This window comes from Epinephelus lanceolatus, chromosome 21, assembly GCF_041903045.1.
Source record: "Epinephelus lanceolatus isolate andai-2023 chromosome 21, ASM4190304v1, whole genome shotgun sequence".
NCBI lineage: Eukaryota > Metazoa > Chordata > Actinopteri > Perciformes > Serranidae > Epinephelus > Epinephelus lanceolatus.
In genome coordinates this window covers 16,818,286-16,837,686 of record NC_135754.1, presented here as the reverse complement: position 1 = coordinate 16,837,686, position 19,401 = coordinate 16,818,286, and the positions used below count along the sequence as shown (strand labels likewise).

At 42.0% G+C, this 19,401-nt stretch overlaps 1 protein-coding gene across 3 annotated transcripts; it reads left to right on the top strand.

The window, feature by feature from the left end:
• Positions 1-52: 52 nt before the first annotated feature.
• On the top strand, positions 53-18,692 carry rnf40 (ring finger protein 40). 3 transcript variants are annotated; one of them, XM_033611749.2, is made up of 20 exons: positions 53-104; positions 612-760; positions 908-1,075; positions 1,471-1,795; positions 2,638-2,838; positions 3,071-3,192; positions 4,796-4,942; positions 5,095-5,169; positions 5,320-5,439; positions 5,604-5,783; positions 6,010-6,145; positions 6,562-6,683; positions 6,837-7,102; positions 9,895-10,012; positions 10,099-10,248; positions 15,584-15,793; positions 15,886-16,011; positions 17,224-17,364; positions 17,472-17,573; positions 17,961-18,692. In XM_033611749.2, the coding sequence occupies exons 2-20, from the start codon at positions 623-625 to the stop codon at positions 18,135-18,137; spliced, it is 3,024 nt and encodes a 1,007-aa protein (XP_033467640.1). In that variant the 5' UTR covers positions 53-104; positions 612-622; the 3' UTR covers positions 18,138-18,692. The 3 variants fall into 3 exon arrangements, with proteins under 3 accessions (XP_033467640.1, XP_033467638.1, XP_033467639.1); XM_033611747.2 differs by having other exon boundaries at positions 15,581-15,793; XM_033611748.2 differs by having other exon boundaries at positions 97-134; positions 15,581-15,793.
• The last annotated feature ends 709 nt before the right edge of the window (positions 18,693-19,401 follow it).

Below are 19,401 nucleotides of genomic sequence, written 5' to 3'. Positions count from 1 at the left end.
TTGATTAAATGAAAAATTTACTATAGGGAAGTACGTTGTCGTCACTTCCTGTAGCTTCTCTTGATGCACTGACTGAGTTACATTTTCAATTGCTCCGTGCGAAGGTTTGTACCGTTGATATTTTACAGAAAACGGTTTGTACGCTTCTTTGCATGCAAAGTTTCTTTGCAGACGGTCTTACACGTATAGTGATAGTCTGCGAATACAAATGACGACCACAACCCATTTAATATGTAGGACAAAGAGCGCCGTTTAGCTAACTAGGTCTCGAAGAATTAACGTTAGCATTAGCATTTTTTAGCGTTAGCTAGCATGCTAATGTTCGTTACTCCCTAGCAGAAATGCCAAATTAAAATTAGTTTGTAGCTTTTCAGGCAGCGGCTTATACAGTAACAGTTAGTATACCTGATCGGGGGCACATTTTGTCATACGAACTCCAGATGAGCAGTATTCGGACCAATTTATCATCAGTGGCCCCTGCGTTTTTAATGCAAGGCTAATCCCGTTGCTAGCTGTCATGAAATGAATGAGTTCTCCATTTGCAAACATATCTATAGTTTCCTAAAGCTGTACCACAGCAAAGATTTAATGTCATGTTTGATTTATTGCAGGGGACGGAAAGATGTCAGGTGCTGGGGGAGGAAAACGTCCCTCAGGAGGGGACAGCCCCCCTGGCCCACCTGAGAAGAAGAGCAAAAAAGAGGAGAAGACCACCACCACTCTCATCGAGCCCATACGCATAGCTGGAGTCTCCTCTACGGTCAGTCATCTGATTTTCACTCCCATTAGTCACCATTTGTAGTCTGTTTACTACAACTTCCACCAGCTAATCTTAAGTATTTTTCTCCAAAGAACACTAAGAATCTCTGACAGTCCACACTTTGGTGTTTGCATTTGTCCTGTGCAGGAGGAAATGGACATGAAGGTCCTCCAGTTCAAGAATAAGAAGCTATGTGAGCGCTTGGAGCAGAGGCAGACCATGGAGGATGAGTTACGTGAGAAAATTGAGAAGCTGGAGAAGAGACAGGCCACTGATGACACCACCCTGTTGATTGTCAACCGCTACTGGTCACAGGTACCTCTTCACATTTATGACATTGTTTTAACCTAAATATAACCTATTTTGAGCTGAATGTTGATTTCAGGAATGTCCATGTAAACACCAAATCGGTGGGTCTCAGTCTGTCAAAGCCACTTGGCGTTAAACAATAATAAATGCAACACATTAAAATGTTATTCAACTGTCTGCCTTAGCCTGACCATATATAGTTATATGTAGTTTGTTTATGTGCTTGTAAACGTAGCCAATCAGCAGAGTTTTGCATTGTGCTCATTCTGTGGAAGTGTCTTGGTAATGTAAATCAAAAGATCGCACAAACTGCTGTACTCAGTTTTTGGACTAGAACTATCTGAATACAGAAATATATCTATCCATGAGAGAGGATTAACTCTTCTTTCAATCCTTTGCAGTTGGAAGAGAATGTGCACGTTCTACGCAAACGTATTGAACCAGATGCTCCGGTGACATCTTCCCAAGCCCCACCAGCGCCCCCGCTCCCTGAACCAACACCAATGGAGGAAGATGGTGTCAGCCTAGCATCACCAACCTCTGCCGTGCCTCCACCTCCACTCCCAGAGGCCCCAAACGAGGGAGAGCAGGCAGAGCAGCAGCAGCAGCAGCAGCAGCAGGAGGAGCATCAGGAAGATCGTCAAGAAGAGCAGAAGCAGCCCCCTCCTCCTACTGGGTCAGAAGAGTTGTTGACACCCACAGAGCCACCAACAGACTCAGCAACAGGTAAGTAGTGACTTTCTTGACCCAGCTGGTCCCTGAAAAGTCTCCATCGCTGACTGCATTTATGGACTGCTATAATCTGAGCAGATAATCTATTATCTGACCTTATGTCTATTAAAAGAATGTGGATTTTACATGTGTGACTTCAGATTAGGTTTCAATATCAGTTCCCCTTTGATACTCAAATTAGCCATTCTTTCTCTTATTTTGCTACTGTCGTTTACACTTTTTGCTAAGTTTGTACAACTTTTGCAAAAATGCTTCAAATCAATAATTTTCTATCTTCTACACCGGTCAAGTGCACTAGTAGGTGTAAATAACAGCGCAAGTATGTGCCAATATATACCTTTAGTGACGTATGATAGACATTGTTTGTTTAAGGTGATTAGATTTGTGTTTTATTAAAGTGATAAAACCTCTTGTGAAAATGGAGTAAAGCAAAGGGCTGAAACAATATTTCTGAACCTTAAAGTTGTTTCAAAGATGATAAAAAACATTGGAGGTATGTAGAGGACAACTGTTTTTGCTTCCTTTTTTTTGGATACACTCTTCTGACAGAACTCTTGTAGAATTTTAGGCTATTGTAAAGCAGTGATAACTTCCTTATCTGTATTTGCCTTGTTCAATGCTGCACGCTTTAAATGTCATGACAACTTGCAAAATGCTCATTTTCAGCTGTCAAGTTAGCTGTACCATCTCAAATATCTTTCCAAGATTTAAGTTTTAATGACGGCACACATGATTTCCAATTTTCAAGCTGAAGGTTGAAGTATAGTGTTTTTGATCATGTAATCAGCTGCTGATTTTAACCAACTTCGTACATGACCGCCTCTCACTATATTCAGATGCAACACCACCCCCTGCTCCCCTAAGTGAGAATGCCAAGGGTTTCTTAACTACGCTGGAGCACAGCAGCGAGGAGGAGCTCACCCTGCACCTGCAAGACCGCATGCAGTTCAGCAAGGAAGCCATCGCTTGCTTGGTCTGTGTGTTTGACAGGCTGCACAGCCGCATCGACAACATGTGCAAACAAGTCCAGGCTGCAGGTTAGTGTGGAGATGTGCTTGTTACTGACACATTCATAATTGATAACATATTGACACACAAACAGGAACACCTGCATCACATTTTATATCCTGTGTTAAAACTAATTCCCTGTTACTAATGGTTTCACATGTCATTACCAAGTTGTTGGTGCACATAAATGTGAGCGAGGTATTTTTACCACTTGTTAGCCCTAAGATAATTTGGCACAACTGTCTTGATCTTCATTGGCAGCATGTGAAGACGATAGCCAGTCTGACATCATCACTGCGAACCATACTCTGCTGGAGGAGAACAGTCGACTGCGAGACCTGGCCACTCTGCTGCAGGGCCGACACCACAAGATGTCCATGGAGGTATGATGTCCTTGGCACCCTATGTGTGTGTCAGCTTGTGGGTGTGTGTCAGAAATAGTTTGATTATGTGAATGAGAAAATTGTAAAAACGTCCTGGGGTTGATAATTTTAAAAAAAGCAATGAACTAAACATTCAATGTTACTTTTTAAATAAGTATTGCATTACTTTACTTATTTAACTCAAATCAGTGGCCAAAAATGTCTGCCAATTAGGAAAACAGTGAGGTCTGGGAGCTCCTTATCCTCCAAACAGAGGACAAGATTAGCCACCATATCACAGAGATGGTACATGATTGTTGCTGCCATATTAATGCCATTGTGGGGCGGCAGTAGCTCAGTCCATAGGGACTTGGGTTGGGAAACGGAGGGTCGCCTGTTCTAGTCCCCGTCCGGACCAAAATATGGAGCGTGGACTGGTGGCTGGAGAGGTGCCAGTTCACCTCCTGGGCACTGCCGAGGTGCCCTTGAGCAAGGCACCGAACCCCCCAACCGCTCGGGGCGCCTGACCAAAGGGCAGCCCCCTCACTCTGACATCTCTCCACTTTGTGCATGTATAGGTCCAGTTTGTGCATGTGTGTGTCTTTCAGACCTGTGTGTAATTGACAAGCAAGAGTGAAAACATTGAATTTCCCCTCAGGGGATTAATAAAGTAAATAAACTGTAAAGGTTTATTAAGTGCTGCCGGCACATATGTCATATGTACACTAGAGGGCGTCGCTGTTGTGTTACATGTCCCGCCTGTCATGCTGTTCAAAATTTCTTTCAGGAGAGGTATGATTCCACTGTTGTTTGGTTCTGTGTAAAAATGCAAAGGCGGCATGAAGACGGGACTTAGTAGGGGCCCTATTGTGTGTAGAAAGGGCTAACAGAACATTAAACCTTACATATGCTTACATATCAGCACATATCTCTGTCCTATCAAGGAGGACATACAAAAGGTCTTTCTTTTTCATTCTTTAACACAGCAATACCAAAAAGCTGACAGCAAAGTTGCAGAAAATCAGCCCAAATAGTGCTTAAAAATGTTTTGCAAGAGCAAGGCTTTATTGCACTCAGTAGGCAATAACTACCTCCAAAAAAAAGGAAATATAAATATATAAAAGAGGCTGCCCTTCCTTATACTGCCTAGTGCCTACAAATCTTAATTGCCTCAAAATAATACATCAGTACATAGAACAACATAGAGACTGACCTCCCTAACACCCTTAGATGATGAGAGACTTAATAGGTAAAAACATGTTTTAACAGCATGTAACCTGAATTTGACAGGCCAAACACACTCAGACAAACTCACCTGAGGCGCTCGCTCGCAAGCTCAGTCAGCACAAGACTGCCCAGACTGAAGAGTGTCTCCATGGGTGCACTGGACAGCGTCGCTGTTGTCTGTGTGTTTGATGATTTTTTGCTATGCACCCATTTTGCAGATAATTGAAGCACTTATGTAATGCAGATAATGACATAACTGTCTGAATAGTATCTGTAATGTAATTATGGAACTTACAGACAGTAACACATTACATTGGTGTGTTACAGAAGAATGTAATGTGATTACAGTAACACTGCTGATGACATGGCTGTTGTCATGTCTTTGCCCTTTTTACAGTACAATGAGTTGGTGGACAAGGTGACCAGCTCTGAGACCAAGGTGTCTGAGATGGAGACAACCGTGGAGGACCTGCAGTGGGACATTGAGAAACTCCGCAATAGGGAACAAAAGCTCAACAAACATCTGGCAGAAGCCATGGAGCAGGTGTGTTTACATGAAATTGTTTCTGTGCAACTCGTACTTCAGTGTGTTGGCGTGCTTTATTTCTGTCCATGAGATGTATTCATTCAGTGAAAATCGCTCTAAGTGTTAATGTTTCACGTCTTTTGTTTTCATTATGCCTTTTCTGTTTGCAGCTTAAGTCTGGATACAGCAGCACTGGCAGCTCAGGTGGGCTACCAGGAGGCCAGATTACACTCAACATTCAGAAGGTGAGCATTTGTAGAAAGTTTTCCTTTGTAATTATTTTTGTGTGATGTATGTTATAACCTTCTTCATATCTCAGAAGCCAGTTTGTGCTGAAAAAACTGTTTTTATGCCATGCACAGTTCTCCTATCTGTAACACATTGTCATTGTTTAGTTTGAGAGTCTGAATGCAGAGTTGGAGCACAACCAGGAGTTGGCTAATAGTCGCATGGCAGAGCTGGAGAAACTGCAGGTTGAGCTCCAGGAGGCCGTGAGGGAGAGCGAGAAGCTCAAGGTAAAGATATAATCTCTGGCTGTTAAATCAGATGTAACACTACACCTGCTTGTCAAGAACTCATTTCTTATTCTTGGGCCTACATGACATCATAGTTTGGGCCTATGTTGCGTGGTAACCGACTTCTAATGCTCATTCTTTACTTTCGTCTCCTGATTTTATAGATGGATTTGCGGAATATTCCAGAGGAGGTTGTGAAGGAGACTCTAGAGTACAAATGTCTGCAGTCGCAGTTCTCCCTGCTGTACAATGAGTCCCTGGGGGTAAAAACCCAGCTGGATGAGGCACGAGCCCTACTGCTCACTGCCAAGAACGCCCATCTGCGACAGATTGAGCACATGGAGGTACATTTTACAAGTTGATCTCATAAAAAAAAAAGAAGTGTTTTTCACCAGAGACAATGTAAGATCCCTGATTGCTTTCGTCACTGCATCTTGACTGTAGCCCAGTATTGCCATTCCAAGTATTTGTCTTTTCTGTTTTTGGCCCTAACAACTAAAACCTCTCAGTGTGTTATTACCACAGCTTGGCAACGTGGTCGTCAATGTGTTATTGTTTTCAACTGTTCAGAGTGATGAGCTGTCCCTTCAAAAGAAGCTGCGGACTGAGGTCATCCAGCTAGAGGACACCCTGGCTCAGGTGCGCAAAGAGTATGAGATGCTGCGCATTGAGTTTGAGCAGAACCTGGCAGCCAACGAACAAGCAGGTACCTTTTAAAACACACACCTCACATCTATCAAAACGTCTTTAAAAGACAGCCCACCATAGTTTTGTGCATTAGTTCTACTGTTTTTTTTTTTTTGTTTTTGTTTTTTTTTGAAGTCTTTGTGAATCTATACCTGTATGAAGAGATGGATTATGTTTATGCACCGCAACCAGATAATTACAGTAATTTGAGTATGCGCTGACCAAGCAGAATACGTTGTTATTGTTAATTCGTTGGTATTGACATTGTGGAAACAGTACTAGTATATCATCTCTGTTGTGAAATCACACCTTTGCACCGTGCGTTAGAGTTCATCATTTACAGCACCAGATGATGTTGAATGACTCAAAAGAAAACCACACATTGACTTTGCTCTGTATATGTCTGCTTCTCGCACTTTGTCTTTGCGCTCTCAGGACCAATCAACAGGGAAATGCGACACTTAATCAGCAGTCTTCAGAACCACAACCTGCAGTTGAAAGGTGACGTTCAGCGCTACAAGAGGAAGTTGCGGGAAACACAGATGGAGATCAATAAGGTAGATGACGTTCACTGACAAATATTTTCTGAATTTGATTCAGTGAGTTCTAGAGGGCCTCTCGAAGCAAAACTGAAACACATTATAAATATATTTCCTCTAAACTATGTGGATTTATTATCAATGCTTAAAAATGTTTTGCTTTGTCAACAGTTGCGTTGTCAGAGTGGCGACACAGGGGTTCTGATTCTGGAGGAGTCGACGAGTGACAGTATCGACGTGAAAAAAGAGGAAGATGAGGACCAGGAGGAGGAGGAGGAGAGGAGGAAGGAGCTGGAGAGACAGCGGGCCCGGGAGAGAGAAAGGGAGAGGGAGGCTGAGCGAGAACGAGAGAGGGAGCGGGAGAGAGAGAGGCAGCGCAGCGACGAGCTGAAGAGGAAGGACTCAGACACACTGAAGATGCTCAGAGTAGAACTCAAGTACATCCCCCTTCTACTCTAGTTTGCTTTATATCATATTTTAATGTTTGTGTTCTTGCTCCCTTTTCCAACAAAATGTCTCTTTAAAGGGAAATTTTGGTTTATTTCAACCTGTCTCCTATTGTCCTAAATTTGTTTCAAGTGACTAGTGACATAAAAATAATACTTAGCATGTTAGCCGTTAGCCTAGATACAGCCGGGGCGCATAGTAGCGTCAGACCTGTTAAAACGTAAGTGAACGGGCATACTTCAAGTGCAAAGTTAGTCCACTAAACAAGCTTTTTTCCCACAAAGACCACCTCATATCGTTAGGATAAATGTCAGAGAACATATAGAAAACGACATGTAAACGTGTTGTCTTACCTTACTGGGGTCCGTTTCACAAAGCAGGTTCAACAAACTCTGAGTCTAACCCTGAACTCTGAGTTGATCTACTCTGAGATAAGAAACTCTGAGTTTCCGGTTCAGGAACAGCTGATTTGAATCAGTTTAATCAACTCGGAGTAGTTTCAGCTGGAGTTAAGTGTGTGCACCACAACTATAAAAAGCCAGTATCAATGGAGCCCCGATTCGACGAGTCACCATGGCAACGGGGAAGAGGAGGGCTGCGTTTTTCACCCCACTAGAATTAAAAATCTTAATGCGCTCATACAGCGAGTTTGCACACGTTTTCAAAAAGAAGTGCTTAAGTTTAAATGTAGTCCTTTGCAATCACAATAATATTACAGGGGAAAACTGCTTGAATGGTAGCCTATTATTTCATTTAGGTGCAATCCCGCGGGGAGAAGCGCACTTGGCAGCAGTTTAGGATGAAATATAAAAACATTGTTCAAACAGGTAAGACCTCAGCATAATCTCATGGGGGTACCTCATTTTGATCATGTTTCACATTGTAAAGTAAATATTAAGTGGCTGTTTGACTGTGCAGTTGTTTTATCCCCAACATAATGCTGTTTTCACACACATAAATGTCTTCTCATCTATATCATGTTCTGTTAAATAATTAAGCCTATTTAAACTAACAGACTTCTACTCAGCAAACAGAAAGAAGGCAGATGCCGTAAAACGAGCACACTTATCTGACCGCCCTGCACACAGCTGCCTTACTCAAGTGCTCAGCATCTCCGACATTGTCCAAAAAAACTTCCATCTGCAAAGAAACGCAGCACAACACACAATATCTGCTGGGATGTGAGAGCATGACTACGATTGGTAATGTTGCAAATGTAAGGACGGATTAGGTTGTATATGTAGACGATGGACTGTGACGTGAAACGGTACAGCTCAAAAAGATAATTGTGTGGAAATGCTAGAACATCTATGCGCGGTCTGATAACCATCTCCTGACGAATATTTAATTCTCTGCGCAGTAATGCTGCACCTTCATCCACGGGATCGTTATCAAAAGGACATGCCATGTTAGTGAAAAAAGTCACCACCTACTGTGCCTAATGGACTTCTAATATACTGACTCTGATTTTTTAAATGACAGACGGCAGAACTAGGCTACGCCAAAACTCGCCTGCTGACTGAATGAATGAGGAAATCAAATGGAGTGTGTGGCTCTGAAAGAGGGCGGAGACAGAGAGAAACTCGAGGTTCATTGAGAAAAACCTGGTCCCGACTAGGTTAGGTTCATAGAGTCTGTTACTACAGTAACTGACCGAGAGCTTAAGTTGCCTCTCTCTCTGAAACAGGCTAGAGTTACCCCTCTTTCTCTGGTTTGAGTTACCTCCCTTTTTGAAATGGAAAACTCAGAGTTTCCCTCATTTCAGGGTTAACAGACTCTGAGTTTTCACTAAACCTGCTTTGTGAAACGGACCCCTGGTGTGGTGCCATGTTTGTTTACCCCTCTAGCTCTGCTTTCCAAAGCGCGGCTGAAATATCGCGAGAACAAGCAGCGATCTCATAGCGTGCCAGAACAAGCAGCAACAGCTGGAAGGCAGAACCAGACAGTAGCCTGAAAAGTTCATTCATTTATTTTATGAAAGATTTATGGAATAATGGCGGACTTTTTGCCAGACTTCGACTTTGTGATTTTGCAGAGTTTGATGGCCGCCCTTATTTATTTGAGCCAGAATACACTAACGAAGAGCTTTGTGAAATTGAAGAATGGAGGAGGAGAGAGAGAGAGGCACAACAGGTAGAGGACGAGAGAGGAGGAATGGCTGCTGCAAGGCTGCATAGCTCTGGAGTTTGGTGGTGTACCTGTGAATGCTGTGCCCCAATGCCCACAGAAGAGGAATGCCTCTGTTGCAAGGAATGGGACCGGTTGCAGCCTTATTTTCAAGGTCTGGATGTGACCGAGGACGAGACACCTCCACCTGGAGTAGTATCCAGCTGGGCTTTATCTAGAGCTCGCGAGATATATTTCGGCCGTGCTTTGGAAAACAGAGCTAGATGGTAAACAAACATGGCACCACACCGGTAAGGTAAGACAACACGTTTACATGTCATTTTCTATATGTTCTCTGACATTTATCCTAACGATATGAGGTGGTCTTTGTGGAAAAAAAGCTTGTTTAGTGGACTAACTTTGCACTTGAAGTATGCCCGTTCACTTACGTTTTAACAGGTCTGACGCTACTATGCGCCCCGGCTGTATCTAGGCTAACGGCTAACATGCTAAGTATTATTTTTATGTCACTAGTCACTTGAAACAAATTTAGGACGATAGGAGACAGGTTGAAATAAACCAAAATTTCCCTTTAAGCACATGTGCACACTCACAAGCTCTCAGCTAACTGCACTGATGGGATCGCTCATGTTAATGTGATCGCTGTCTCCTTTAGGAAAGCCCAGGAGTCCCAGAAAGAGATGAAGCTCTTGTTGGACATGTACAAGTCAGCTCCAAAGGAGCAGAGGGACAAAGTGCAGCTCATGGCAGCTGAGCGCAAATCTAAAGCTGAGGTTTGTATTGCTTCGTTTTGTCTTTCCAACATATTTTTGCACATTTCTTTTTTTGCGTCTCATAACCCCCATCTCACCCTACCCAGGTGGATGAGTTAAGGATGCGAGTGCGAGAGCTGGAGGAGAGGGAGAGGAAGGAAAGCAAGAAGCTGGCTGATGAAGATGCCCTCAGGAAGATCCGAGTGGCCGAAGAGACCATTGAGCATCTGCAGAAGAAACTCGCTGCAACAAAGCAGGTATGTGTGTTAAGGTTTCTCAGACATTTTAGAGCATGCAGGGTTTCCCACACAGTCATTTATTTGTGGTGGTCTGTCACGATATCAGCATTTGCTGCCAAATATTGATTTTCTATTTTTGAAGCTGGACCATTTTTTCAGAGCGCTGTTAGAATGTACATACCGTTTGGATTTGGAGCACCTACAGTGTTGTTTTTGACAGCTATTTTAGATTTGGTCTTAGTCTTGAGATGAAAATGCTTATCAGTTGTGGTCATTTTTATCCATCATTGATTTAGTCTGGTTTTAGTCGACAAAAATTCATGACATTTTAGTTGACATACAGTCATTATGTTTTCTCGTTATGTTTTTTTTTTTTTTTTTTTTTTGTCTTTAAACTTATCCGTTTAGGCTGATTGATTTCTCAGAAATAAGAATCAAAGTGACAGGTTGTATAAAAATTTCATTCAATTTTTTTGTACAGCTCCAAGTAATTTCTACCTACGTACAAACTGACATTTCTCCAGCAGTTTTTGACAGGTTTAAGGGGTGATTTCCGAGCACACACTCACTGATCATCGTTTGAAAAGCTCAACATTTCTCTATTTATGGTGTCTAAAACTTTGACACCACAAATAACTAATCTGAGACAACTAGGATTTGAACCCAGGGTCACTGTTAAATCTGACTTGTCAGCAGAAAAATAATAATTTCTTGCAACATGTTTATCTGGCTGTTTAAACTCATGTCTCACAGAGTTAGTGATTAAAACTAAACTTTCATCTCTGACAGAGAAAACTGATCTGAGTTCAGGCTGTTAACTTACAGGACAGTTACACTCACAGATAACTGATCCTCCGACCTGCCTGTCAAACAATATCAGCCCATAAACCTTCTTGAGACAGTCCGGTTCTGAGTGAAGTCCTGTGGAGATCAGCTGTGAAAGCCACTGGCTGGTGACTGCTTGCTCCGCTGCTAACAGCCTCCGCTGTTACTAACAAACTCCACAAATCCATTCAACAGCTCCGCCATCCACAGTCACACACACATGGCTGATTATTTACTGCCGAATTGCAACTCACAACTTGCATCAATGGCTGACGCTGCTCCGATGTCAGTTTTTTTGCTTGCTAGAGAAACATCCTGGCGCTGACAATTTACTGGAGTTTAGTAGCCTGTTGCTCATGTGGCATTTAAAGGTAATTGCATGCACAACCATTCTTGGCTTTCAATGTCCAGTAGTCCGCCATCAACATTTTCATCACGTCTCATCTCAGCGTCAACGAAACTGAAACATAGATTTTGTCTTGGTTTTTATGACTAAGATCGATTTATAGCTTGTCATTGTTTCGTTTTCATCATGGAACAAAGGTCATTAACAAAACAACAAACGTTGTAGTTTTTGTCAACAGAATTAACACTGAGCACCAGACTCTCGGAGTGCAGAGTGTACAGTCAGAGCAGCAGAACGCCAGACAAAGTTTAAGTGAAACTTAACCATTCATTAATGTATTTAGAATTTGAGCGCTCTATTTTTAGAACAACTGCGTTATTATTTTAAAGTTGTCCATCGTTTTTCTAGCCTACTTTAGATGAAATTGTCCATGATCCCATGGAAACCACTCCAGCACTAGGTCTTAAAGTTTGCTTTCACTTGCATCTGTGGCAATTGCTCCTCTAATCCATCAATCCAGTCAAATTAGCTCTGATCAATCACACAATAAACTGTTCGACTTATCGATTCTCCATCCTGCGACTCAACAAACTGCTGCTGAGGAAAAAAAACTCATGAAGAGTTTCATGTTTTGTGCTGCGTTCACAGACCTGCACAAACCTCTGAATTCAGAGATGGAACAAAGAATGATCACAAAGGCACACACAGAAGCAAAAACAGAAAGTTTGCTGATCCACCCCCCTCCTGTCATTAGCTTCCACCACACACAGACTATAATTCAACACTGGCATGCGAGTGTGTGGCACCTCTGGCAGAAAGCTGAGCATGTGTATCACTTGCATGTTTACTTCTACCTAGTACACTTAAGCTTTAACATGGGGAAAGACTCATCAGCTTCTCCATAATATTCTTTATTTTCTAGCCATCTATAAGCATCAAAACATTTTGCGTCAGCTTTAAAGGTTTTAACTGCAGTTTGCACACATATGCATACAGCGGGTCATAGTAGCAAACTGACGTGTACGAAAGCTTGATAAAAGTCAAAACTCCTCTAATGTTTAAACGTATTAGGAGTTTCAGACCCACCTGACATGAGACATGAATCATCAGCCCTATATGTCACATTTAAACCTTTGGGGCAGCACCAGATACGAATATAAACGAGACAGCTGTGTTAGGAAAAATAGTAGTGCAATGAGTCTCACATTTGCCTAAGAAAAAGGTTCTTCTAATCTTAGTTAACAAAAGAGGAATTGAAAGGTGATGCTGTGGCGTAAAATTTAAATCTCATGAGCTGGGTTACTTAATCCGAGCCTAATTTATTATTGCTTTCTTTTCTATTTTTCCAGTAACATGATTTGCTTTTCATTTGTCTGTTGTTTTTGTCTGCAGTTTCTGTCTGAAATATCAGTTATAAATATACAGATCTCTCGGCCCTTGAAGGCTGTAAGCATGGCAACAGTGTTTCTGAAAAGAGTAAAAAAAAAAAAAAAAAAAAAGAAGAAGAAGAGAAACCCTGAAGCCACTCTGGTTCGTTCTTACGCAAACATCTGCCAGACTAACCTCTTTAATACAAGAATCATCAGTAATCACATTCTGGTTTACACAGTGTCCATGTTTGTTTGATTATCTTAATTTTCCGACCACGTGGTGTTTTTTAAAGCTGTCCTCATTTATTTAACATCTTGCTTAACATACCCCTGAAATGATTTCTTTTTTTAATTTTGTTTTTTTGTTATCTATTCGTTACATTTTGTGATCTGGCACAAATGAATTCACGCTGCTGTCTGAATATGCTACAAGATATGAGGAGGGGGATGCTGTGACACAACAGTGTTGACATTTTAAGAAAAAAATATATAGGCGCAATAATTTTGGGTGGGACAAATCCTTTTGGGATGAGCTACCCTGATAAATTCGAAGTATGTGAAACATTGTCAGATCTGAGCTCACTTACTTGGCTCTGCTCTCTTGTAAATGTTGAGAGGCTCTTGTGGAATTTCATTAGTATGTCAGAAGACTCAGGGAAACGAGAGCAGAGTGTCATGAGATGGAAAATTAAAAACGATTAGCTGACTGGGGTCAAATGTTGGCTAAGTAATGTCATCGTAATTCTAAAACTTGACATGCGTAGACAGGGGACACACCCACGTTAGATAATGTAGTGCTGTCACGATAACAACTGTTGACCCCAGTGCTCCATTGAATCTGTAAGTCTCAGAGGCTTATCACTGAATATGAATCTTATTATGTTCATCCAAGGAGTCCTGAGGATTGACAATTTCAATTTGGGCTCCAATGTGTCAGTAAACTCTGGTGCAAAGCAAATAACTGCACCACCTTAAAAAAATGCAGGTCTCCTTTCATTTAGCACCGAGACTGTAATAAAGTACAGGAAATTACACCAAAATGTAAAAAGGTTATGACTGTGTTTTAAGTTGTTAACTGTTGTTCCATAGTATTTTATGAGCACAGAGGTGGCAGATGTTGAGATCTGAAAGCCTGCTGCTCCTCATGCTTGGGAGGTCTAGCAGAACATAACGAACAGACGGCAAAACACAGGTTGGGCAGATACTGGTGCATTCGGCTCTTCACTTCTGCCTTCTTAATCTGGTATTAAGTTAAAGTACAGCAGCTAAATTGTCTTGGACTCAGATGCGTTTGATTTGTTCCTCCCAGTTTCTGGCTGCCACATTTGACTTTGCAGGGGTGACAGATTGCCAAAACTATCCAATAAACAAGCTACTTGTGAGCTCATATGACTTTTGTTTATGGGCCCCAGTTGGCTTGTAAGTGGGCAGCACGATCCAAAAGCAAACACAGCAACGTAAAACTTGTTGCTACGTCTGTAGCCCAGAAAACAAACCAGGTGTGAGTGCACCTCGAGGTGCATAGTCATAAAGAGGCCAGTGAAGGTGTAATTTAATTAATCGCATACGGTGATGTGATGACATTACACTCAAATTTAACAACTTTGCACTTCTGTGATTCTTAACGCCAAAATCCACCAGATTGAACCATAGTATTGATTCATGCTGATTAATCACTTGTGTTTTTATTAAAAAAAAAAATAGTGTTGAGCCAGCGGATCATAATTTCTTTGTGTGTAGTGATGTGTGGCTTTTTTTGTTTATGTAGAAGCCATAAAGAAGGAGTTAGGAACACATGCAACACATGGATTAGTTTTAGTTATTTTCAGATGTGACTGCAGAATATCATCAGGAAAGAAGCATCGAATTATTGAGAGAGTATGTCTTAGAATCATTGCTGTGCAATTTATTGAAAAAGACTGACAGTTACTTGTTACTTCTCTCAAAAGTAATTGAATTACTTCACCAGTTACAGTATATAAAAGTAGTTAGTCACAAGGGAAAGTAAATTTTGTGTTTCTTTTAAATATCTGCTTCAGTTTTCTTATGAATGCATACATAGCTTTATTTTTTAGTGTTGCTGTTGAACAGTGTGAGACAAGACAACTGTCAAATATTAGCTATGATTGTACCCTTTATTATTATGATGAAAAGTAGTGGAACAATACAGATGATATCCTTTGATAGGCCTATTTTTGGTTGCCTCGACAGGCCTTCCAATAATGTAGATGAATATAAGAATAATGTCCATATTCCAAGGAAAGTCAGCTCAAATTGTATGAACTGTCGGCCATTGTATGCAGCAACATTCTGACGCTGATTGAGGTATCCATGCCATTTACAACGCGGCTGTAAAGCTGGGTGACCGTCGGAATAATAATGTTACTGTATTACCAGCTAACAGAAACATTGTTTGCAACAGTCCACCTTCCACCATCTCTAAACCCTCTCTCTGTCACTTTCTTGCACACAAACACAAGACAGAGGGGCTGAGGGCCACTCACTACGGGTGACATTAGATTCATAACAGCTGCACTTGTGGGCTATGATCAAGCAAAAAGAACAAGTAACGAGCCCATTTAAATTTCAGTAAATGTGTTATTTGTTTCCAGAAATAATGAGTTACATGTCTAGTTACAGCCAAAAGTAGTGAACACTGCTTTGAATTAAAACCCCACACATCCTTTGAATGAATGACTGCAGGTGGTAATGAAGTTAGGCCCCATCCCATTTTACAGTCCAGAGTTAATATCACTGTCTGTCACTGTGTCTGCATTGTTTTTGATCCCCGACACCTCTGTCTCTTGAGGAGGAGGAGGCCCTGCTGAGTGAGATGGATGTAACAGGCCAGGCCTTCGAGGACATGCAGGAGCAGAACAGCCGCCTGTTGCAGCAGTTACGGGAAAAGGACGACGCTAATTTCAAGCTGATGAGTGAGCGGATCAAATCTAACCAGATCTACAAGCTGCTGAAAGAGGAGAAGGAGGAGTTGGCTGACCAAGTTCTCACATTCAAAACCCAGGTGACGTGTTACCTCCTAATCGGGCAATGCAGCAGTGATGCTTTTAATTGTTGCAGGACACTGAGGTATTAACTGCTGTCGTCACTGTCCAGGTGGATGCCCAACTGCTGGTTGTGCAGAAGCTCGAGGAAAAAGAGGGCGTCCTTCAGAGCACGCTCGCCGCTCTGGAAAAAGAGCTGTCTGTCCGGACACAAGCACTAGAACTCAACAAGAGGAAGGTGAGAGGAGAGATGCCATCAATCATATTGTCAGCTCTTGCATTTAAGTTTGACTAATCACCAAATGAGTTGATTGCTGCCAGATGTCTTTTGTTCTTAAACATAAAGACTGCATTATGAGAGAATCTGGATAATAGCATGTGCCAAAAGTTAAACTTGTACACGTCATTATTTTGGTGTGCTCATGAAAAGCTCTGACAATCCAAGATTTGTGGGATTCTTTCCACAAAACATTGTTGGCAAATTAAGCCACTGTCTGTCCCACTGCCTGCAGTTACTGCATGTAGTTAAAGGAATAGTTTGAATCTTTTGAAGTGGGGTTGTATGAAGTACCTATCCATAGTCAGTGTACTACATAGAGTAAATGGCAGTTGGCACACCCCCAGTTTGGAGAAGCAGGCAGGAGGACTTGAATGGAAGCTAAGCAATGTACTGCTGTGGATGTAACATTAAGTGATGAAAATATTCTCTAGTGTACACTTTTTGAGGTGGGGCTTATTTTAGGTAGGATTTAGGTGGCTAAAATATGTTTTGCTGCTGCCCTCGGCCACAGCAATACATTGCTTAGCTTCCATGGTGGTACTACTGCCTGCTTCTCCAAACTGGGGGCGTGCTGGACACTTTCTGCTGTAGGTAATACACTGACTAGGGATAAGTTCCTCATATGGCCACACTTCAAAAGATCTGAACTATCCCTTTAAGTGCCTACTTGTGAAATATATGTCTAATATATTCTAATGTTGCCTGAGTACCTGTCAAGACAAGGATTGTGCACAGGGGCCCTGTTAATGAGGTCATCTTGTGTGTCTGTGTGAATCCTTCTTTTTTCACTTTTGATTTTCACAAGTAGCGACAACCATAACAGTAAAATTAAACAGAACAGAAAACACACAAAAGGAGCGGCTTACTTTAAGTGAAACCAGTGGTAGCCTGGAAGCTATGAAGAGGATCTAAGCACTTATGGTATGTTGTGGAAAACGCTCGTCAGACATGGAAAATATACACGGTCTGCAGTAAATAGGATGAAACACACAAAACCAGCAGTGCCGTGTTTAGGTTGGTACATGGCTGGATGTTTAAAGTTGAAGCACAAAGAACAGACTCAGACGATTTATCCACGCTTACTGTACTACCACCACATTACAGCCCAGGAATTTCATCATTAGGTTTTTTTTTTTTTATTGAGTGTGTCCGGTTCCTTTCCTCCTGCAGGCGGTGGAGGCTGCCCAGCTGGCAGAGGACCTGAAGGTGCAGCTGGAGCACACGCAGGCCAAGCTGAAGGAGATCCAGGTCTCTGTGGCTGAGAACCGCACCGCCCGGGAGAGGGAGAGCAGCAACCTGAAACGCGCACAGGTATGTTGTGTTTCAGCGCCTGGGAATATCGCTCCAGACTCTCCCAGAGCTCTCAGATCAGATGAGGAGTCCTTGTTAAATGACTACCCTCCTGATGCCTTTTCTAGGAGGATCTGTCGAGGCTGAGACGGAAGCTGGAGAAACAGAAGAAGGTGGAGGTGTACTCGGATGCTGATGAGATCCTGCAGGAGGAGATCAACCAGTACAAGGTCAGAAAGAGAAAACGTTGTTACGCAGAGAAATGTATGGCTTTAATCAACCACTGTGAGTGGCGAGGGAGTTGTAAAAACACCAACAGCTTTCTGGCACAGTCTGCAGTAGACTGTTGTTTACAGAACTATAACAGTCCAGTAAAAGTAATATGCTGAAATGCTAATTACTACACCTTTGTAATTTGCTTGATTGGCTATTTTTCACTTGTGAGCATGAGCCAGAAAGTGAGCTCAAACCTCCACAGAAATATTGCGGTCTGGGGATATCAAGCATACTTGTTACACCCTCAAGTGTTAGGTGTGTTACTGTACAATGAATTAAGGTAATAACATTGCTGGTAAGTGAGTTTTTGGCCCCTGTGTAATGTATTTATCTGTCCCCAGGCCAAGCTGCGCTGCCCGTGCTGCAACACACGAGACAAGGAGACGGTGCTCACCAAGTGTTTCCACGTCTTCTGCTACGAATGTCTGAAGATGCGTTACGACACCCGACAGAGGAAGTGCCCCAAGTGCAACTGTGCCTTCGGAGCCAACGACTTTCACCGCATCTACATCACCTAATTCACGGAGAGACAGAGGAGTGAGAAGAGAAAACAGTAGACAGAACCAAAGGAGAGAAACGCATAGAGAAAAGACAAAAGAACTGAAGATTTATTCAAAGAGGCAGACATTTTGGGGATATCAGATGAGTGTGTTCCCCCTTTTTATTCTCTCTTTGGAAAGACTCGTTTTACTGCATCATTGCCAGTTGATGATTTATTTGGTGACCAAACACATAGTGACACATCTGACTGAGTGTTGTGCTGTAGTTAATAAACACAGTTGTTTGTGCACACAGTGATATTCTTACATGTTGAGCTGCTCCTGCACTGTTTTTTCCTGTCCTTGTTCTTGCCATGTTAAACATCCTTTCTTTTAACAAACTGGGCCCAACTTTTAAATGTTTCTTTTTTTTTTTTAATGTATTGAAAAACCTGGAACTGCAGTGGTTGATCTTACTGAAGCGTTTCTTTGAGTGGTTTCGTCCTGCTGGCTTTTTGGAAATCCCGTAAGATCAGTGAAGCTGAAATTTTACATTTTAAAAAATTAAAAAGAAGCCATGCTTTACAGACTCGAGGACTGCGTGTGTAAAACTAAATATGTTTCTAATATATAAAGTACAACAGCCAGAATTGTGTAACTTCCTTGGTTAGGCTATAGTATTAACAATGCCTGAGAGACGTCAGCTAGTTTGGCACCCAGTCAGCAGCACATACAGGAGAGTTTGGATCACCTTGGGCAAGGTCCTCTGTGTGTGTTCATCCTGTTGCCATGGTTCCTACTGGAGAGTTTGACACAACATCTGCAGCTTATAGTGCCTCATTACTGATGAAATCACTGCAGTGGAAAGTCAGCTCATATGGGTGTCCTTAGTGGGCTGTGCTGCTCCAGGTCCTCTTAGACCGCTTTCCTAAAGGTTAGCCCTGACAGTCGAGTACAAAAACATCTGTTCAACAACATGCTTCTTACCTAATTGAGCCAATGAAACCTCTTTTCCTCTGTTCGGATGATGTGAACTATTTACTGCGAGGTTGGTTAGCGTCTGTTTGACGTTAGTTCTTGTGGGAAAGGCAGTTCGCACCATGTAGCACACACATAAAAAGTTCCAGGCTGCAGAGGAAAAGAGTGAATATGTGAAAAACAGTTAATCAGGCATTTGGGAACACTTAAGGAAGAAGAATTAGCTATAATGTTGGCAAAAACAAGAATAGCTTCGTTGGTAGTGATACATTGGCAGTAGTTGTTTACCCATATGAATGTGCATAACCTGTCATGAATAAATACG